General features: G+C 37.2%; 1 protein-coding gene across 6 annotated transcripts in view; it reads left to right on the forward strand.

Annotated features, from left to right (window-relative positions):
• Window positions 1-23,058, forward strand: part of TRAK2 (trafficking kinesin protein 2) — a 70,020-nt gene that overhangs the window by 40,375 nt on the left and 6,587 nt on the right. For all 6 annotated transcript variants that reach the window (XM_073218338.1, XM_073218340.1, XM_073218339.1 and 3 more), the window contains 11 exons: window positions 8,255-8,331; window positions 9,827-9,943; window positions 10,975-11,184; window positions 11,829-11,907; window positions 13,359-13,489; window positions 13,888-13,962; window positions 15,076-15,213; window positions 17,550-17,629; window positions 17,931-18,134; window positions 19,520-19,815; window positions 21,138-21,404. In XM_073218338.1, coding sequence (XP_073074439.1) covers window positions 8,281-8,331; window positions 9,827-9,943; window positions 10,975-11,184; window positions 11,829-11,907; window positions 13,359-13,489; window positions 13,888-13,962; window positions 15,076-15,213; window positions 17,550-17,629; window positions 17,931-18,134; window positions 19,520-19,815; window positions 21,138-21,404 — 1,648 coding nt within the window. In that variant the 5' untranslated portion in view covers window positions 8,255-8,280. The remainder of the gene's footprint in view (window positions 1-8,254; window positions 8,332-9,826; window positions 9,944-10,974; window positions 11,185-11,828; window positions 11,908-13,358; window positions 13,490-13,887; window positions 13,963-15,075; window positions 15,214-17,549; window positions 17,630-17,930; window positions 18,135-19,519; window positions 19,816-21,137; window positions 21,405-23,058) is intronic.

Consider the following 23,058-nt stretch of genomic DNA (forward strand, 5'->3'; position numbering starts at 1 on the left):
AAGGGCCTTGAACCAAGGATACTGTGTCGAGCACGACTATCATCTAAATATGAAGGAAGGATTAAACAATTCCCAGACAAGCAAAAGTTGAGGAAATTTACCTCCCACAAACCACCTCTACAGGGTATTTTAGAGGGACTGCTCTAGATGGGAGCACTCCTAAAAAGAGCACAGAACAAAACACCCAACATATGAAGAATGGAGGAGGAGGAATAAGAAGGAAGAGAAATAAATAATCATCAGACTGTGTTTATAATAGCTCAATAAGTGAGTTAAGTCAGACAGTAAGGTAGTAAAGAAGCTAACCTTGAACCTTTGGTGACCACGAATCTAAAGCCTGTGATGGCAATCAGTACATATCTTTTAATAATCACCTGAAATGTAAATGGACTGAATGCACCAATCAAAAGACATAGAGTCACTGAATGGATAAAAAAGCAAGACCCATCTATATGCTGCTTATAAGAGACTCACCTCAAACCCAAAGACATGCACACATTAAAAGTCAAGAGATGGAAAAAGATATTTCATGCAAACAACAGAGAGAAAATAGCAGGTGTTGCAATAGTATCAGACAAAATAGACTTCAAAACAAAGAAAGTAACAAGAGATCAAGAAGGACATTGCATAATGATAAAGGGCTCAGTCCAACAAGAGGATATAACCATTATAAATATATATGCACCCAACACAGGAACACCAGCATATGTGAAACAAATACTAACAGAATTAAAGGAGGAAACAGAATGCAATGCATTCATTTTAGGAGACTTCAACACACCACTCACTCCAAAAGAGAGATCCACCAAACAAAATAAGTAAGGACACAGAGGCACTGAACAACACACTAGAACAGATGGACCTAAAAGACATCTATAGAACTCTACATCCAAAAGCAACAGGATACACATTCTTCTCAAGTGCACGTGGAACGTTCTTCAGAATAGACCACATACTAGGCCACAAAAAGAGCCTCAGTAAATTCAAAAAGATTGAAGTTCTACCAACCAACTTTTCACCACAAAGGTATAAAACTAGAAACAAATTGTACAAAGAATGCAAAAAGGCTCACAAACACATGGAGGCTTAACAACATACTCCTAAATAATCAGTGGACTAACGACCAAATTAAAATGGAGGTCCAGCAATATATGGAAACAAATGACAACAACAACACAAAGCCCCAGCTTCTGTGGGACGCAGCAAAAGCAGTCTTAATAGGAAAGTATATAGCAATCCAGGCATATTTAAAGAAGGAAGAACAATCCCAAATGAATAGTCTAATGTCACAATTATTGAGATTGGAAAAAGAAGAACAAATGAGGCCTAAGGTCAGCAGAAGGAGGGACATAATAAAGATCAAAGAAGAAATAAATAAAATTGAGAAGAATAAAACAATAGAAAAAATCAATGAAACCAAGAGCTGGTTCTTTAAGAAAATAAACAAAATAGATAAGTCTCTAGCCAGACTTATTAAGAGAAAAAGAGAGTCAACACACATCAACAGAATCAGAAATGAGAAAGGAAAAATCACAACAGACCCCACAGAAATACAAAGAATTATTAGAGAATACTATGAAAATCTATATGCTAACAACCTGGAAAACCTAGGAGAAATGGACAACTTCCTAGAAAAATACAACCTTCCAAGACTGACCCAGAAAGAAACAGAAAATCTAAACAGACCAATTACCAGCAAAGAAATTGAAGTAGTAATCAAAAAACTACCCAAGAACAAAACCCCCGGGCCAGATGGATTTACCTCGGAATTTTATCAGACATACAGAGAAGACATAATACCCATTCTCCTTAAAGTTTTCCAAAAATAGAAGAGGAGGGAATACTCCCAAACTCATTCTATGAAGCCAACATCACCCTAATACCAAAACCAGGCAAAGACCGTACCAAAAAAAGAAAACTACAGACCAATATCCCTGATGAACGTAGATGCAAAAAACTCAACAAAGTATTAGCAAACCGAATTCAAAAATACATCAAAAGGATCATACACCATGACCAAGTGGGATTCATCCCAGGGATGCAAGGATGTTACGACATTCAAAAACCCATCAACATCATCCACCACATCAACAAAAAGAAGGACAAGGACCACATGATCATCTCCATGGATGCTGAAAAAGCACTCGACAAAATTCAGCATCCATTCATGATAAAAACTCTCGACAAAATGGGCATAGAGGGCAAGTACCTCAACATAATAAAGTCCATATATGATAAACCCACAATTAACATACTGAACAGCGAGAGGCTGAAAGCTTTTCCTCTGAGATTGGGAACAAGACAGGGATGCCCACTGTCCCCACTGTTATTCAACATAGTACTGGAGGTCCTAGCCACGGCAATTAGACAAAACAAAGAAATACAAGGAATCCAGATTGGTAAAGAAGTCAAACTCACTATTTGCAGATGACATGATATTGTACATGAAAAACCCTAAAGACACCACTCCAAAACTACTAGAACTAATATCGGAATACAGCAAAGTTGCAGGGTACAAAATTAACACACAGAAATCTGTGGCTTTCCTATACACTAACAATGAACTAATAGAAAGAGAAATCAGGAAAACAATTCCATTCACAATAGCATCAAAAAGAATAAAATACCTAGGAATAAACCTAACCAAGGAAGTGAAAGACCTATACCCTGAAAACTACAAGACACTCTTAAGGGAAATTAAAGAGGGCACTAACAAATAGAAACTCATCCCATGCTCCTGGCTAGGAAGAATTAATGTCATCAAAATTGCCATCCTGCCCAAAGCAATATACAAATTCAATGCAATCCCTATCAAATTACCAACAGCATTCTTCAATGAACTGGAACAAATAGTTCAAAAATTCATATGGAACCACCAAAGACCCCGAATAGCCAAAGCAATCCTGAGAAAGAAGAATAAAGTGGGGAGGATCTCACTCCCCAACTTCAAGCTCTACTACAAAGCCACAGTAATCAAGACAATTTGGTACTGGCACAAGAACAGAGCCACAGACCAGTGGAACAGAATAGATACTCCAAACATTAACCCAAAAGTATGATCAATTAGTACACGATAAAGGAGCCATGGACATACAATGGGGAAATGAGAGTCTCTTCAACAGATGATGCTGGCAAAACTGGACAGGTACATGTAGGAGAATGAAACTGGATCTAACCCCATACACAAAAGTAAATTCAAAATGGATCAAAGACCTGAATATAAGTCATGAAACCAGAAAACTCTTAGAAAAAAACATAGGCAAAAATCGCATGGACATAAACATGACTGAATTCTTCATGAACATATCTCCCTGGGCAAGGGAAACAAAAGTAGAAATAAACAGGTGGGACTATATCAAGCTGAAAAGCTTCTGTAGAGCAAAGGACACCATGTAAATGGACTGAATGCACCAATCAAAAGACACAGAATAATAGAATGGATAAAAAAGCAAGACCCATCTCTATGCTGCTTACAAGAGACTCACCTCAAACCCAAAGACTATAGGAACAAAGAAAGACTTAAGGAACAAAACAGCAGCAGAATCATAGAGCCTACGAATGGACTAACAGTTACCAAAGGGAAAGGGACTGGGGAGAAAGGGAGGGAAGGGAGGGATAAGGGTGGGGAAAAAGAAAGGGGACATTACGATTAGCATGTATAATGTGGGGGGGGGCATGGGGAGGGCTGTGCAACACTGAGAGGACAAGTGGTGATTCTACAGCATCTTACTACGCTGATGGACAGTGGCTCTAATGGGGTTTGTTGGGGGGATTTGGTGAAGGAAGGACCCTAGGAAACATAATATTCTTCATGTAATTGTAGATTAATGACAACAAAATTAATTAATTAATTTTAAAAAAAGAAAGGGGGCATTACAATTGGCATGTATAATGTGGAGGGGGTATGGGGCGGGCTCTTCAACACAGAGAAGACAAGTAGTGATTTTACAGCATCCTACTACGCTGATGGACAGTGACTGTGAAGGGGTATGTGGGGGTGACTTGGTGAAGGGGGGAGCCTAGTAAACATAATGTTCTCCATGTAATTGTAGATTAATGATACCAAAATAAAATTAAAAAAAAAAAAACTCTTTAACTGAGCCTTGAGGATTCCAGGATCTTGCTTTGAATATTAGTCCTGGTTTAATTGGGGTTTTTTTCCCTAGCATCACATTACAGCCCCTGGGCATCTTTTACTTAGTACTTGTGTCTCTTGGGCTCCTCCTGTCAATTAAATTAGAATCTGGAGTTGAGACCTACAGCCCTAGGTCACATTTGGTTTTGTTAACAATTGGTTTTCTGTAATTAGATTAGAGCATAGATCTACTGACTTGCTATTTTCCCCCTCATTTTATTGAGTTCAGAAGTAGAGGTGACCACAGATGTTAAGTATCTGCCTTATTTTTTAATCCTTTGTTCCCGCTCTGCTACCTAGTTATACTGTGAAAATTTGTAGGCCCCAAAGCCTGTTTCTCTTATCCCCATGGTTAAATTATGCAGCCAGTTTCTCTATTTGTAAATATAAATTCTTCTAAGGTAAAAGCATTTATTTCTAGATATAATTGTTGCCGGGCAACTGTGTCTGGGAGGTCTCTCCCTGCACACCAGGTGAAAGAAAACTCAACCTGGATGGGGGAGGGTTCTTGACTGATGGAGAAAGAATTCTCAAGCAGGTTGGAAGAATGTAGGTAAATAAGGACTTTATTAGAATGAGAATGGAAATGACCATCAATGGCCTTGCAGGCAGCTGAGAGCAGGAAAATGCAGAGGTACAGAGGGAAAGTTTCTAAACATTTTCTTGGTATAGGGCAGATTCCCTTGCCATCTCTTAAAGCCGGGGTCACTTGGCATTGTCCCATGTCTGCTTGAATCTGCACTGCATGGGGACTGACCACCCCGGGATTTGGGGAGCTGTGGAGCCTGAGATGGAGTGTGATTATATTCTGAGCACTTCCACAAAGAAGGGAGGTTTTCAGGCAGCTGCAGTTCTGTCAGGGTCACCCAGGCAATGGGAAACTGCAGGCCCAAATCTGAGCACTCAGCAGCCCCTCCCTACTTATCAGGGCTAACATGGAGACTTGGAAATAGAATGAAATAGCAAAGAGACAAAATGCAGTAAGTTGAACAGTGAGAAAGCTTTATTTAAAGGTACACACTTAAAGAGAGAAAAAGTGCATGTGTCCTCAGAGAGAAGGCATGGTAAAAGGTTGGGGGTTCTCTCTTTTAAGAATTTTTCAAGGGGCCAGTGGTTATAGACTTATAAAGTGGTCTCAAAATGCTAATCTCCAGTGAGAGATATTAAGTCTCTTTTATTACCAGTCCTCCAGGTAATTCTGCAAAATTAACCAAACAAGAAATTGGTTAGTTCCTCTCCAGGATAGCAGCTTCCTCTGGGAACACATCAGTCAAGACTGCCCGCCCTGCCCCCAAAGTGGATTGAGTTATTGTCTGTCTGCTAAAGAATATGTTAGGAATCTTACTTCCAAACTTACTGGTTGTTAAAATGGAATATTAGCTCTAAGATGAAATCCTTCCTGTTCTTACTGTTGGAGTGAAGTCAGTTTGGAGATGCAGGGAAGTCAAAGTACAAGGTGAGGAAAGAATTTATTCAAGTAGGAGTGCCAGGAATTGACAGAACAGAATGATAAAGGAAGTTCATTGAACTGCTACTTAGCATGGGGCACATCCCCTGCTAACTCCTTAATCACCTGGCGTCCAGTGTCTGCTTGGATCTGGACGCTGTGGGAACTAAGTCCCTACCACCCCAGGATTTGGGGAAGCGGCAGAGCACTGTATGGAGTTGATGCCGGGGTTCTTGTTTGTGGAGCCGAAGAATGAGCTTCACAAACAATCAAGGTAGGAGAGCAAGGCTTTTATTTAGAGATACAGTGAAAGGAGCTACAGTGAAAGGACAGAGCTCCCAGCTCACACCAGGAGGGGACAAGAGATTCTGTAGTGGTGCATTGTCTAGGGGGTTTTATAGGCAGCTGAGGATTTTTTGAGAACATGAATAAACTTAGGGGTGTGAACTTGTTAAGTGGTCTCTGAATATTTAGATTTAACTTAACACAACTAACTTCCTCTGATGATTTCTCCCTGAGATACTAGCATCTTGGTCTGGGAGCATATGAAACAAGGCCACCTGCTCAGCCCCCAAGGTGGGCCGAGGTATTGTTTGCTAACGAGTAAGTTAAGAATTTCTAACGTCTTAACTTCTTGGGTATTAAAATGCAATCTTATCTTTAAGGTGGAATCCTTCCTGCTTTTTACTGTGTTGTTTATGCCTGGGCTTACTTGCTAAATTAGTTGCCCAGCTTGCAAAATCACTTCATCAGATCTGAAGGAGGAAAGACAGCACATAGGCCTGGGCCTTTTAGTATGCTAAAGAGAACCTTACACATGATTATAAATGGTTAGCATAATAAAACATGTGCTACTCTTCTTTATCCGGGGAACATTAACTGATTTCACTGAAGAATGACTCTAGAGCTCAATGTTTAACAGAGTTTTAGCAGGGGGGTTCCTTGCATGTAGTTACATTGCTCTGACTGCAAATATCTCACCCTGCCCCCTCCAGAGACCCTCACCCTACTCTGACTACATCCACGGTCCCTGTCTCAGAGTGAGATTATATTCTGAGAACTTCCCAAATGCAAAGAAAGGAGATTTTCGGGCAGGCTACTAAAGAGCATGATCATACAGTTGTAGTCCTGTCTGGGTCATCCAGGTGACGGGAACTTGCAAGCCCAAATCAGAGATCTCAGTAGCCCTTCCCTACTTGTCTGAAGTAGGACAGAGAGAATGAAGACTTGGCTTAAGTGTAGAAAACTGAATGAAATAAACAAAGTAACAAAGATGCTTACCACTGGAAGAGTGCAGAGACAAAACTCAGAAGGTTGAGCAGTGATTAATCTTTATTTAAGGCAAAGTACACACTTAAAGAAAGGGGAGTGTGGGCACCCTCAGAGGAGGCATGTTTAAAGGTTTAGGATTCTGTCTTTTAAGGCTTTCGGGAGTGGGGAAGGGTGGTGCATAGGCTTGACGTGATCTCATGATGTTTATCTCTGGTGAGAGACACAGTCTCTCCACATTCATCATCCAGTCAGTCCTCTAGATATTCTATAGGATGCCCTTAATACAAGGAATTTCTTAATTCTGTTCTTCTCCAAGATTGTGGGTTACCCTCAAGCATTGGAAACACCATTTAGGACTGCTTGCCCTGCCTTAAGATAGGGTAGGTTACTTACTGAGTACCATAAAATATGTTAGGAGTCTTACCTCCTAATTCCCTACTTTTTAAAATGGAATCTTAGCCTGAAGATGGAGTCCCATTTACATCTGGGCATTTTTCATCATTGGCAGGAAAAATTAATCATGATGCTTATCCCGTGTCCCTGCCCTACCTCAATGTAATGCACTCCAAAGTCAAATGATCCTCTTTTATTACATATCATTAGCTTAAAAAGGTATTGCTTATTGTGACTGCAGAATCATTGGGATCATATTTGTCCTTCTCTTTGGAGCTAAATTATCCCAGTGCATTGATAATTGCCAAATTCATGGAGTGCAGAAACACTGGGCATAAATTATGTAAGTAATAGTATAGTATACAATTTATTTTATGGCAACAGCTCAGATATAATGAAGATTATGATAAGGGGTTTTTAATTAACCTAAAAAGGATTATGGTTCATAAGAAAACTACAAAAAGTCCTACAAGTCCTACACCCTTTTTATTGGTATTAGCTTACATGATAGGTGATCACAGATGTTCAAGATAATCACAAAATAATTCAAATTAAGTTCCTTTGTAACAGCACAACCCCTCACTAACTTGCTCCTTCAGTAACTTTTATTTTATTTTTAACTTTTATTATTATTTATTTTAGATTGGAATATAAAACAGTTGGCAATTTAATCCATTCTCTCCACCCCCGTTCTTTAGTGGGAGTGGGCCAAAGTTCTAATCTTACCCGGGGAGGAGGAGGGTCAGGATGTGACTGCCTGGTGATCCTTTGATGCTCTTGTAATTCATTGTTTGGTATACATTGATGTTTATAATAATTGTTCTATTTCCTGAGTGTCTACTACGTGAAACATTCCTTTTCTTTTTCACGTATATTTTTATTCTCCTGAATGTTTTTTTTATAAAAGCCTAGAAAGCCTGGGTTTGTCGTTGTCATCTTTCAATCCTTCTGAATATTTAAAACTTTCTGTTATTTCTAACTCCTCTAAACACTTATTTTTATCTTAGTTCTAGGCACAGACAGGGTGGAACAGATGACCAAAACTTACAATGATGTCGACATGGTTACACATCTCCTGGCAGAGGTAGGAATATATTTTTTCTTTCTCCAGTAGAAACAGCTGAAATTAGAAAATCATTTAGAATCTGTCAAATTTTCATATAAAAGAAAAGTGATGATGTTACCCTGGGTAAGTTTGTCTAAGGTTGTTACAACTGGGACAACTAGCATACCGACAGGCATTCCAGAGTAGAGTGGTTCCTGAAGTTCATTATTATGAAGTGGTACAGGGTATAAATTTCTGTTTACAGAATGGTGCTGGCAGACTTCCCTATCCTAGACAAGCAATCTTTAAAAGAAATTCTTGCTGTTCCTCACTCTGGAGTAGAGCTACCCATTTAAGTAGCAGTTCCACTGCAAATTAACACCAGCAGTTTGGAGCATCTTCCCTTTTTTACTTTCAGTTTAGGCTATTCTTTGAGTTCACTTTGTCCGTGACATTTTTAATATGTATAGAGTATCTCTTTCAATTGGCAGTCTTAAAGGTCTCTTTGTATACTTCAGTTTCAGTTGATCTTATGGAAACTGTCTTTCTCTTTGAAGTATCCTTCTCCCCTCTTCCCTCAACTCCTCAGAGTGATTTAATGTATGACACTTAACCTACACTGAAATGAGATAAGTTGGCCTTGAAAATTTGGAGATAATCCATCCACCTGTTTTCATGTGCTATGGAGAGGATAGAAGCTTAATTTTATTTGTAGTGATTCATGAAAGTGGAACCCATATTCATATATAAGGGAGTTAGATGTATATTGAGAATTTTTTCCATTCTATAGAATACAGTCCTCACCACCACCATGTAAATGGGATTTCTGTGCCCTTGCTAGTACCACCATCTACCCATAAAGAGTAACCTAACCTTGTTTGGCTTTTCTATAGGCCTCCCTGCATCATTAATTTACCACCAACTTCTTTAGACTCCCTTCTTCTCTTTACTGTAAGTCGAACCCTGTAGCCTCAAAACTTCTGTCAGTCCATATTTTATTTCACATCATCCTTCCTGCATAGTTGACATTAGGGCTCTTGATTTTGATTTCTCCAGACCTCTGGCTCAGAATGCATATAAGCTTCACCCTAATTGTAACTATTTTCAACATACCTACTGTATCATTACCACGCTTGGTAAACAAATACATTCAAGAAATATTCGCTGGGCTTTTACTGTGTGCCAGATCCTGTCATCATTTTAAAAGACCAGATTGATTTTCTAAATGCCCAAAGTCATAAATTTAAAGGTTGTGTTGCTGGAGCCTAATTAATAGGGTGATCGATAAATCTCACTTCATACCAAGAAATGTCCTCTTTTATTTATAACTATGGTGGTCATCCTCCATTTGACCAGTATATACTAAATACCACCTGTGTGTGTTCATTTGTGGTATCTTGGCATTCAAATGGATCTTTCTTGATGCTTTCTAGGACATTGCCTTTGAGTTTAGCAAAATTGACTGCAGAATTTGTAAACTACCATTGAATTTTGTTTGTACTCAAAAAAAAAGATATATTCATTATTTTAACAGAGGGATCGAGATCTGGAGCTAGCTGCTCGAATTGGACAAGCTCTCTTAAAGCGGAACCATGTCTTGTCTGAGCAGAATGAAGCCCTGGAGGAGCAACTGGGACAAGCCTTTGATCAAGTAAGTCTTTGATCAGGTATTTGCAGCATGAAATAATTAGATCTTGGGCATGGAGAAATTTATTTTCCTGGATGTCCCTAAAGTGATAATGCCAATGAGGTGGTAAATAACACTAGTACAGATTGACTACATTGCTGGCAACCATTGAACTAATAGAGAGATGAAGTAGTATTATATAGAGGGGTGCTCATGTGACTCTACCTAATTAATATAAAAGCCTACATTCAAAACCAGTAGTACTTGTGGCACCCTACTTAAATTCTAACACTTTATCCTCACCCCTTTGTGTAGACTGTATGTGGTCTGAAATTTATTTTTAGAAATATGTCCCAGAAAGTAGATAGACAAATCAAGTATTTTATTCACAAACCTAAACAAAAGGAAAAGGAAATTTTAAAAATTATATTTATTCCATAGCAATAAATATTTTTAGTAAGAACTGATTTAGTATTAGCTTGAATGGTTACATATCAAATTTGTTTACTGTTTCATTTTGCTCTTATTTATATTTTATATAAAAATTACAGTTTCATTTATATTTATAAATGCATTGTGTTTAATAATATTTGAGCCTTTACATTGAAAATATTTATTCCCTAGAACTAAAGAAGTCATGTAGTTACACAGCTAAAATGTATGAACCTTTAGGGTAAGAATTTGAAGTTGGGGGTCTATTCTCATACTTTGAAGATTCTTAGTTTGTTTTGTTTTTAACTGTTAATGTATCATTGTCTTACTGTGAATGTATCGTTGTCTTACATGGAATTTTCCTCCTATATTCCTTTTTTATAGAATATGAAAATTGGCTTGTCTTTTCACCTAATCTAGGAAAGCTGTGAGTTAATGCTTTAAAATTATAGCTTAGGAAAGTTTGTTCTCTTTTTAGCACTTGTTACTTCAGTCAGTAAAATCTAGCAGCTGATTTTATGATTTTGTCTATGGTGAGAAACAATTGCCCTATTAGAAGCTATTTACATTCTAATAATGCAGCATAAAGAATATCTTGTAAATCAAGGTTTTTTGATGTAAAGGTTAATCAACTGCAGCATGAGCTGTCCAAGAAAGATGAGTTACTTCGAATTGTCTCCATTGCTTCTGAAGAGAGTGAAACGGATTCCAGCTGTTCTACACCTCTCCGATTCAATGAGTCCTTTAGCGTATCTCAGGGTTTGCTGCAGTTGGACATGCTGCAGGAAAAGCTTAAAGAACTGGAAGAAGAAAATATGGCTCTTCGATCCAAGGTACATTCAACCTAATTCCTACTTTCCTTTGCCTTAAAGTCTATAAGGTTTAGGTCCAGGTGGTACTGAGATGAAATATGGCACAACTAAGGATTTTCTATTGACATTCTAATTAGGGGGTGACAGTCAAGGCACAGGTATTTGCTTTCCATTGTTTCTTAGATCCCACTGAAAAGTGGATGGTAGCAAGCTGACAGATGAAATAGAGAAAGCCACAGCATAGGATATATATCTTGTGTAGTTTACACAAATAACTAAATGATTACAAGTGTGATAAGAACTATGTTGGAAGATTACAAGGTTTCATGGACTTGTATAATGGGAAGAAGTCAAAGTCCTACTTGAGCAAGTTACATTTTAGCTAAGACAGGTTTAGCCAAGCAGAGATGTGTGGTGGAGGGCAAGAGGTGAGGGTGGGGACATGAGGAGGCATCTGCAAAGGCCCAGAGAGAAATAAAGGGGGGACATTTGTCATGTTCTTTTCCATATCTGTATTTCATGGTAGACAAAACTGTTATGTATGAGGTTTTTTTTTCCTTTGTAAGTAATAAACTTTTTCTTCAAATGAGAATTATAGGACTTTTTTTAGTTAATATTATAAATTCATTAGAAGATATTACCATACACTGATTTTTTTCTTGGAGGCTTGTCACATAAAGACAGAAACTGTTACCTATGAAGAGAAGGAACAACAGCTTGTCAATGATTGTGTTAAAGAACTTCGTAAGTATTAACATACTGTGTTTTGTAACCTTTGGGCAATTCTTTGGTAGGATAGCACCAACTCAGAAATTAGATCAATAGTTTCAGTAGAAGCATCTCAAGAAACAATTTTAAGTAATTACTAAAAATCTTGGGCTACACTCTAAATAAAGTACCATTTGTACTTTTAAGAAATACCTTTCTTTCAAATTGCCACCATCGTTAAATATGTTAGAGTGAAACATATTTATATGTTTATAACATGTTAGAGTGAAAGAAACCAAAGCTCTTACTTTGTTGATGAGGAAATAGTCCTGTAGAGAATATTATTTTCTGAAGTCAGAAAACTGGTAAGTGGCAGAGCCCAGGCTTAAATGATAGCATAAAGCCTCACATTCAATGAATAATAACTGCCAAGTGTACGTCTACAAAGGAATATATTTTGGTTTGTTATATTGTTAACTAAAATAATTTTAGATCAGTTGGAAAAACATTGGCTCTACTAGAGGAGGATATTTAATTTCTCTATAAATATATAGCCTTTGATGTTGAAAGAGAAGATACGATAGCATCATATCACTTCACCTGGGCTGTAGGCCTCAGAATAAGAGAGTATTAGAGAACCAGAGGAATGTAAATTGAATTGTCTCCATCAGCACTATCTTTACCCACCTTTTTACAATTTAAAAAACAGAAGGAATGACTTGCTCAGGAGTTTAGATCCCAGTCTCCTGCCTCCTTATTTCCATCCTTTGATTTGGTATAGGCTTTCAGTCAATTTAAAAATAGTTTTCTAGAATACTGAGAAATAGTTTAGCCACATGTGTTTAGATGTCAAAGTTTTTATATGCAATAAAGGTTTGTTTCCCCAATGGAATTCTAAAGGTCCTATGTCATATACTTGCACGAATGTTGGGCTGTACAACTGCTTTAGAGGTCCTACTCCATTTACTAGGTGTTCCAGAACGTCTCTCCTGCAGAGGCATCTCAGTAGCTTTTATCAGTAGCTTTAACAAATTATGGCTGTTCCATTCTGGAAATGTTCCTTTATTAGGTTCATTAAGTTTTATTTTCATTGCTTATGGGATTTTATTCATATCCTTGAAGAGTTCTCAAAGACATAAATGAGATTATGTCTTGGCACTTGAAAAGATACTTAATCCACCTATCTCTTTGTAGCTTTCCTTGTGCTCCATAAAGAAAAAGATTGAGGCAAAACCTTTAGCTGCTTGACATTATAGGTCATCTCTTTTTAGTTTCATTGCTACCTATTCAATTCCTAGCATTAGCCTCTTTCAGAAGAACCTATTTTTCTCTATTGGGTTATCTGGATTTATATTTTTAATTTATGTTAAAAATTTATTTGTGGTAGTCCAGTGCTTGTTACGAAACAGAATTTGGTCCACAGGCCATAGTTTGTCAACCCCTACTCTACATTTGTATTAGTTACTAGATTTTTGTTTTGTTCTGAGGTGAAACAAATGCTCAGATGTCCAGAATGACTGAAGAATTATCTGGGAAGAGTGATGAACTGATTCGATACCAAGAAGAGATCTCCTCTCTTTTGTCTCAGATGGTAGATCTGCAACACAAAGTTAAAGAAGTAGGTTCCTTCATTAATTCAACAGATGTTTGTTAAGCACTAGCCTAGTAATATGCACTCTGTGAAGTGCTAGATACATTTAGCAAAATAAACAGTCCCTACCATTTATGGTCTTCCTGCTGTTTTTATCTGTCTGGTATGAAAGACCATGAATAACTATGTTCAAGTCACTATTTCTCTCTATAAAATGGGATCAGAGTTTCCTCAAAAGGCTGTGGTGTGAATTACGGACTCATGCTCATTGTCCTGTGACAACCTGATGGATTTTGTATACTGCCTGCTTTATTTGGCTTTTGAAAAGTTTGCTTTTTAAGGCCTCTAGACTATACCCCTTAAGACACTCTTAACACATCTTTAAACAAACAGTAGCTTCACATGTCTCTTTTATATGTTGTTAGCATGTAATTGAGAAGGAGGAACTGAGACTTCACCTACAAGCTTCCAAAGATGCCCAAAGACAACTAACAATGGAGGTAATGAAATCTTCCTTTATCTTGTGTAGTGTGAGAGGGGAGGAATGAATGTTTTTTATCATCTTCATGAATGAGAATGATTAAAGGTGATTACCAGATTTAAAACAACACGTTATTAAGGTGAAGTTATGAGATGAGAAGTAAAGCAGTTTAAAAATTCTGTCTCTAAAACTAGTAACATGACAATACCTTTCTTGATTAATAAAGAAAACCCTTGACTTTTATAATAAAATTCTTTAGGAATGTGACCCTTCTAGCCAGTCTACCTTTGCTAACCCAGCAATTTTTAAATAAGATAATTTCTAATAGTAAGTGTTTTTGCAGATATGTAGAATAAATAGCAAAAATCTCTTACCTTTCTATCTACATAAAAACTCTATATATTAGATATAATTTAGCAATGCTGAAGCATGCATAAGAATGACCTGGCAGAGTGAGTTTTAAGTGGAAATTCCGAGGAATCATCTTAAAAGTTTCTAATTGAAGGTCTTGAGTGAGAGCCTAGAAACTTATTTTTCATAAGCGTCCCTGCCCCTGAAGATGCTGGTGATCCAGTCCACCTACCATACTTGAAGAAATTCTTGAAGTTAAAATGTTCTCTAAAAATTATGTACTCTTTTACCCTGTTTGTGTATTTAACTATAAAGAAGATTCTGAAATATGGGAGGAAAAACCTACTTGTTTAGGGTGATTGAGCACCCTGATATATGAATACTTTGTGGCCTTGATCTTGTCATTTACAGACTTCAGAGTGATGTTTAAATATATATATCTAACATTATACTAAAACCTAACTTGCCCATAGCTATTATACTTCCTCTATAAGTTTTCTTAAGGCATGAAACATTAAATATTGAATTGACAGTTTGGTAATCTAAGCTACATTTTAGAATTTTAGGAAATCATGTTTATGTGATACCCCTAATTCTGTTTGCTTGAAGTATATATATATACTCCCCTTGCTTAGTTTGTTTCAGAGTCCTTGTATTGAAATTATATTCATAAAGTTAGCAAGCTCTCTGGATAGAATGAACAGTTATCCCAGTGGGTTTTTTCCCCATTATTGATTTTAGAATATAATAAAATATACTAATTAACATCCTTTTCTTTCAGCTGCATGAGTTACAAGACAGGAATGTAGAGTGTCTGGGAATGTTACATGAATCCCAAGAAGAAATAAAGGAACTTCGTAGTAGATCTGGTCCTGCTGCTCATCTCTACTTATCCCAGTCATACGGAGTTTTTTCTGGGGTAAGGAACTGAGAAAAATGTTATGTATTTAAGGAAACTTATTTAAGATTAGGTTGTCTTGAGAGTGAGTGACATGATATGTGATGCTATAAGATGATATAAGAGATAGCATGGTTTGTTTTTGTTTCTGGAAATCAGTTATTGATATAGGCCTTAATTTGCATATCTACATCTAATTTAGTACTCTTATTTATTGTAGCCTTCCTTCTGAAGATGAACTCCCAGATTTATTATAATATATGAAATGAACCTGAAGGAAGTTATGTTTGGGTCTTTGTACCATAGAGGTACTTAAGCTTGGCTCATCCTTACCCAGGGCCCGCCACATGCCACTTATTCAAATAGTGCTCTGAACATCCATAACCTTCTCAATAGATGTTGAATTTGTTGGCATTTTTAACTTCAGTTAGAATGTAAACCTCATGAGCAGAAATCATGTTTATTTAATTGATCAGTAAATGGCATTTTTTTAATTAAAGAAATGAATGAAAACTTCTAAGTTTATGCCAGAAGTTGGAATGTTGGTTCAAACAGTTATTTTAACTAGTTCTTAAACACGTCCAATCCTATGAAATTAAAAGACAGAAACCGTAAATTATAGTAGATTTTCCAAAGACTATAGGGGCACCATTTTTGTTTTTTAACTTTACTTAGAAATAATTTTAAACTTTGAATAGTGTTCCAACAGTAGTACTTTGTAAAAGTAAAACTTTCATATATCCTTCATCTTGAGTCCTCAGTTTTCAACATTTTACTGCATTTACCATATCAGTCTCTTCTTTTTTTCCAGACCACTTAACAATTGCAGGCATGCCCTGTTACCCCTTAGTACTTGAGTGTGTATTTACTAAAAAGCAAGGATACTCTCCAGGACACATTCCTATAAAACCCCACTACAACCTTTAATATCAGGAAATTGACATTGGTACAACACTGTCATCTTAGCCACAGAGCCCATTAAAATTTTTCCAGTCATCCCAGCAATGCACTCTTAAGGACAATGCTGCAGTTGGTTGTTTCAATCTAGGACAGTTTTGTAATGTCCCAGTTTGGGTTTGTCTTGTGTTTCCTCATGATTAGATTCAGGTAATGCATTTCTGGCAGAAATAATGTCGCATTCTTCTCAGTACATTGTATCAAGAGGCATCCATTGTCTATTTATCCCATTCCTGATATGTTAACGAACATTGCTCACTTGGTTAAAGTAATATATGCCAGTTTTTCTCACTGTAAAGCCATCAGTGTTAATAGTTAATTAAATTAGCATCATTGATTGACTTTGCAATGATGAAAATTGGCAGGTACTACCTTAATCAAGTGACCAAAGTTACTATTTTGTGGGGAGATACCTTAAGACTTTAAATATCCTGTTCCTCATCAAACTTCTATCCACTAGTTTCAGCACCCATTAATAGATGCTACCCATTGATACCTGACTCAGTTATTACTATGATGGTTGCCAAATAGTGATTTTTCTAATTCCATCATTTTTTTTAACATGTATTAATTGGCATTCTTTTGTAAATTAGAGTTTTCCTGTCTACTTTATCTAGTTTGTTAGTTATGTCCGTATGGACTTAATGGATTCCTATTTGTCAATTGATTATAATCCATTATTACCATGTGTCCATTGCCACTAGAATATTATTACTTCCAGGCCCTCTCAGCACATAGAGCTAGGAAATACTTGTATGTCTATACATACACCCACACAAACACATCTATATGTTTCCATGCATATGTATGTTTATCTGTCTATATATGTTTAAAATCATGAGACCACACCAGTTCTCCATTTACAGTCACTGTCAGCTCAGTTCTACTGAGCATGCCACCCATGCAGCTGAATCCTCATCCCTGACCAGGGAAAGGGGAAGCTTGCTTATTTTTCATTTAATGATTTTTCTATATTATAAAACCTATACGTGTTTATTGTAGAAAAGTTAGAAATTATAGAAAAGCAGAAGGAAATTGTTAAATACTGTCAAATCCTGACCTGCATAGAATCATGATTAACATCTTGGTTTATAGCCTTTCAGACCTTTTATTTTTGTGAGTCTGCATATGTATTACTTTCTATTTATCATATTGGTTTTTTTCCAGTGCTTTCCTTATAAATATATCATGTAAAAGCAGTTGTTTCTTGTTTAAAAGTTATGTTTGTAGAATGTCCCTTTTTTCCCTGCATTTTAGCTTATGACTATTTTCTTGTGTTTTCTTTTGTTATAACACCAAAAGTATTGGATTCTGGAGACTTTTAATTAATTTAAGGACAGTTCATTTCCCTTAACAGACTTCTTACATAATCATTGTAGGAATCTCAATTCTTCCCTTAGGAATCTCTGGCAGCTGAGATTGAGGGGACCATGCGTAAAAAGTTGAGTTTGGATGAGGAGTCTTCTCTCTTTAAACAAAAGTAAGTAGAGATTGCATGTGTTGTTGCTCAACCATTGGGATGGAAGTTAAAAAGAAAACAGAATCTCAGATGATGGGTATTATGAGATTCAGTAGTAAATCTGCTTCCTGTTCAGTTTTTCCCCACAGTGCTTGTGTTTGTGAGAGTACTGTCTTGTTCTGGTTTATTTTCTCATAATTTCTCCTAAACTTCAGAGGGTACTCAGGGTGGCTTTACTTTTGATGAACTGTACACACATGTCTCTTCTCTAAAGCACCCCAGTGGTAAGCAATGGCAATAATGAACACTTCTTTTTTGACAGAGCCCAACAGAAACGGATATTTGATACTGTCAAGATTGCCAATGACACACGGGGCCGCTCTGTCCCATTCCCAGCTTTGCTACCCATTCCAGGCTCCAACCATTCAAGTGTCATCATGACAGCGAAACCTTTTGAGTCTGGTTTGCAACAGACAGAAGACAAAACACTCCCAAACCAGGGGAGCAACTCAGAAAGGGTTCCAGGGTAAGTTAACAGATTGTGGCAATAAATTCTTCACTTCTCGTGTTGACGTAGCAGATTCACATACTCAGATTCCAGCATTGTTCTGTGCTGTCCCATGGAAGTTCTGGTTTTCATTCAGTAATAATGCCCTAAATCATCATTTTTAAGACAGATCATTGATTTCATAAGTTTTTGGAGTGAAAAGGCTACATTTAACTAAGTAAAAATGGAGCTTGCATTAAACTATAAAATTCTTTACTACTTCTTTGGTGTGGCAGAGTTGGAGTCTAAATCTTCATTTCAAAGTCAAATTTGTTTGAATCTGTTTGGTCATTGGCAGTTACACAAAGGTTCAGATGACTCTGCCTTATAATCCCGTATGATCTCATAATCTCCACTGCCTTGGTACACCTTTAGGATAAATGATAGGCTTGAATACCATTGAGAAAAACTGGATGCTCTTAACGTCTTATTTGTTTAAACTTAGATTTTTTTTCTACTTTTCATTGACTCAGTTCGTTAAATTACATTAACTAGAAATTAAAGAGAATTACTGGAGAGTCAGCTGAAAGCTTTTGGAAGGTAGATGTTTGGCACCTGAGAAGTCTTTCACTGTGGGTTTTCAACTAGATGGCCTGGTCTGTAGCAGGCATGTTCTGCAGCCACGGTGGCTTTGTGTGTCAGTGCTGCCTCACCGTACACCGTTACCTTGGAGGAAGCACTAACAAACACATCTGTGTGATCCCACGTAGCAGCCAGGAGCAGCTGCAGCTCTGCTTGCTACTCTTTGTTTTGATATCAGTTGCAAGATACCTCCAATTCAGAAGTGCTCGAAGTGAAAAAATGTGTATTGCAGAACCATGAAAATGTAGTATTTATAAACTTGTTTTCTTATAAGTGTTCTACAGTATTCATAGAGGATTCTATGGACCAAAGCAAATTTTTTCACATTTTAATAGTTTTGGAATTGTTTGTTTCATAGCTAATAGCATGTCCTAGCATTTTTGGTTAGGCATTTTTTCTTTCTTAGTGACACGTAAAATAGTGATACCTCTTGTAATCAGTGGTATTAGATTCAATGAAATATGGGAATATTTACATTTTGACTACCTAAACTGAATTTATAGATATCATATCTATAGTTTCATAAATTAAATGAAATGGAAGAGCTAATAAACACAGCATAATAAAGTACATTTTTGCCTATCTGAGGTTACTTGAAATAATATGTAAAATGATATTAGTGATTTTGGTTTGTTGTTACTATTTCTGTATTCCAGATAGCTAAGAAAAAATACTGTGTTTTAAAAATCAGCCTCTTGCATATTCACCACTGTAGAAAGGTGAGGTATAGGTTTTGCACATGACCCTTAAAGATCTGGTCAGTGAATGAGGTTTTCTTACAGGAACAGTCAGAAGATGGACCAAGCAGTGCCCTTTGGTGAAGGTGATTTGGCTACAGCACTGCATCGCCTTAGCCTGCGGCGGCAGAACTACTTAAGTGAGAAGCAGTTCTTTGCTGAAGAATGGGAACGGAAGATCCAGGGTCTGGCTGACCAGAAGGAAGGGGTTAGCGGCTGTGGCACCCCCACAGAGAGCCTTGCCTCTCTCTGCACCAACCAGTCGGAGATCACAGACAGCGGTGCCAGTTGCCTTCGAGGTTTTATGCCTGAAAAATTACAAATTGTCAAACCCCTTGAAGGTAATAAATCAAAGGGGGCCATTTTTAAGCCATGTTGCTTACTGGCCTTTCCTTCCCTGAAATTGACATTTGTATTTTAAGAGCCTTACGTGCAGAAGAGATCTCTGTTAGCCCTAAAGCTTGCTGTTTGGGTGACAGTGCAGTATAGTATTTTGTAGAAATGAAAGAAAAGACCTGCATTTTCCAAGTCATCAGCTGCCAGTTCTCTTCAACTGATGTTTTTTTGTTTGTGTATATATAAGTGCAAGGGAAGAGGAGTGATCTTCTTGTCCTCTGCTAGGGAATATCATTGACAGCAGTTTTCATGGTAAGATAAATGAGATATGACAGATAAATAACAATAATCTAGATGTAATACTTCATCTCTACCTTCCTTTTCAAAAGAGTTCTTTACCCAAAAAGTATCATTTACTTAGAGGTATGTGTGTCTGTATTTTTCTTTTTTTCCTTTCTGTTAATTTCAGTTCAGTTTCTATTTTCTTCTAAGATAGAATGTGAATTCAAATTAAATGTCTTTGTTTTGTGGACTATTGAGAATCTTCAAATGATTCCCTGCCATTATCTTAAAAGAGTCTCTGCATTAGCGAAAATTTTGAGTAGGTAATCTATAAGGACCCTCCAATGCAAGAGTTCTAGAAGTTAGTTGTGTTCACTAATGATCAGTGCAGATGCTTGTCAGAGTTGCCATCTTCAGGATGAAATGACTGTCGGGACATTATCAGGCATGCATATGGTACAAGTACTTGGGGTGCTCATTACCCCAGGGCTCATGGACAGATACCCGCTAGAGTAGATCCTGCTTTCAGCACCTTCATTTTCCTACTCTCCCTGAGGGCCTGGGAAAAGAAGAATCTTGAGCAGGGTGGGGAAGAATACAGAAATGAAAGAAAAAAAACAACTGTACGCAATTGAAAGAGTCTGTCTTTTGACTTCAACTTTACTGAGCATAGTTCCAAACCAAAGTAGTGTTGTTTTTTTTTGTCACCTGGAAAAATGCATCCCCACCTCAGAAGCATATCTTCCTTCTTATCACTACTTCAGCACCCTAGTTCCTGTTAAAGGTGGTGTTCACCCTCTCTGCTCTAGTTGTCCTTATTTAGCGTTAACTTTTGAAGTAGAAAGATTATTATTCATAACTTCAGCATCTTATCAGTCTTCCACAGAGAACTTTAATTTAGAAGTTTTACCAGAATACTGAGACCAAAAAGTCATTTTACTATTATTACTACTTTTTTATACATAAAATGTTAGCTTCTGTTACAAGGTTTACGACTTGTGGGAAATTGAAAACATGCCCTTTTTTTCTGTTTTTGTCTCCTCAGGATCACAAACTCTGCACCACTGGCAGCAGCTTGCCCAACCCAATTTGGGAACCATTCTTGACCCACGACCAGGTGTCATCACAAAAGGCTTTCCCCAGTTGCCCAAGGATGCCATCTATCACCTCTCAGATTTGGAAGAGGATGAAGAGGAAGGTATCACTTTTCTGGTTCAGCAACCTCCTCAAGTGGAACAGGAACCTTCAGCACCCAAGCCAGTAACAGGAATCTTCCTACCACCCATTACTTCAGCTGGTGGTCCAGTTACAGGTAAGAAAAGTCCTTGGTTGAACGTAGTCTAATAACCAGTGGTATTTGCATTCTGACTGTATGGTCAGCTGCTTATTGCTGAATCTTACTGGAATGTACTCAGTCTTGAATAGAAGATAATGAAAATCTACAGCATTAGTGGTCTTTCTCATTCTTTGCACTTCTTAGCTAGCCCCTAAATAGATAGGACAGAGAGAGATCCGTTTAGTCAGTGGTTCGCAAACCTTTTGGATTCAGGATCTCTTTACACTCTTAAAAATCATTGAAAATTCCAGAGAGCTAGTCTGTGTTGGTTTTGTCTATTGATGTTTACCATATTAGAAATCAAGAGTAAGAAATTGTAAAAATATTTATTAGCTTATTAAAAATAATAATTATATATTAACAATGTTTTATGAAAAATAGTAATTTTTTTAAGCAGTAAGAAAGAATGGCTTTGTTTTATAATTTGCATGTCTCTAATTTATGGCTTAAAGAAGATAGCTGGATTCTCATATCAGCTTCTATAGTCAGGTATTTGTGGATATTCTTTGATCTTACATCAAAACTTGGTAAGTTGTAGTTTCTTTAAAGTTTGTGGCAATATGGCATCTGAAAGCCTATCATTACTTGTCATACTTTGTTATACAAAAATCTGTTGGCCAGTCCTCCACTTTGGATACATCTTTTACCCATGCATGATTTTATGACAACATTCATTGGTTGGTTGGAAAATGCTGCTTCACTGAGTTTTGCATATCTTCTAAATGTTGACATATTTCATGCTATGTTGACGTTGCCTTAGTACCATCACCTTTCTCATCAGATCAGTCTCTTAGTATTAGGAAGCTTTTAAGCTCCTAGTGGTGGATACAAGTTTTCAATAACTCTCATTTTCACTTGAAAGCTCAAATTTTGTCACTGGCAACAAATCCTGTCAGCTATTTTTTCTGGAGTTGCAGGCTTTCTGCCTTCATTTTCAAGAATATTTCTGCCAAGTGTCCAAGCCTGAATATCTGTAGTTTGTCTGTTAGTTGTTCTTTCCAGACAAGGTGGTGTTCCATGAAAAACCGTTAACTCAGCTGCTCATGTGCCTTTCCTCTTGACCACTGTTGGGCCCAGGTATGCCGCAGAGTGCTCATGCTTAATCCCTATTTTATTACACAGAATATTAAGAACACCAAGGGTCAGGACTTAATAAATAATTTTTACTGCTTCAGGAAGAACATTCTTATGTGAATCTGGCTCTTTTTTTTTAATTTGCATGAACAACAGTGAAGAATACTAGCACAACTTGGTGCCATTGCCGTGCTTTGTACTGAGAAACCAACACAAACTTACCACCATCGCTTTTGCACCAGCAGCAAGTGCCAGCCTAGTTGGAAAGGCAGATAGCATTTTAGTATTGCTGTGCAAGTAGTTTTTGCCTGTAGATACCCACAAGTCCTGCAAATCACACTTTGAGAACTGGAGTAGATAGTTTGGCTAAAAAGGTGGATGACTAGATCTTGTGTTTTATTTTTGTTATCAGAATGTGCTTTATCTTGTTTCTAAGCTACTTATAATCCTCTTGAATTACAGTTTTAAAGTGTTGAAGGATTCAGCTATATACTAACCAGTCAATATTAATACAGTATTAACGTATATTTCATTTCCAGGTTCGGGGATTTCTGTG

Source organism: Manis javanica, chromosome 12, assembly GCF_040802235.1.
Source record: "Manis javanica isolate MJ-LG chromosome 12, MJ_LKY, whole genome shotgun sequence".
Lineage (NCBI taxonomy): Eukaryota > Metazoa > Chordata > Mammalia > Pholidota > Manidae > Manis > Manis javanica.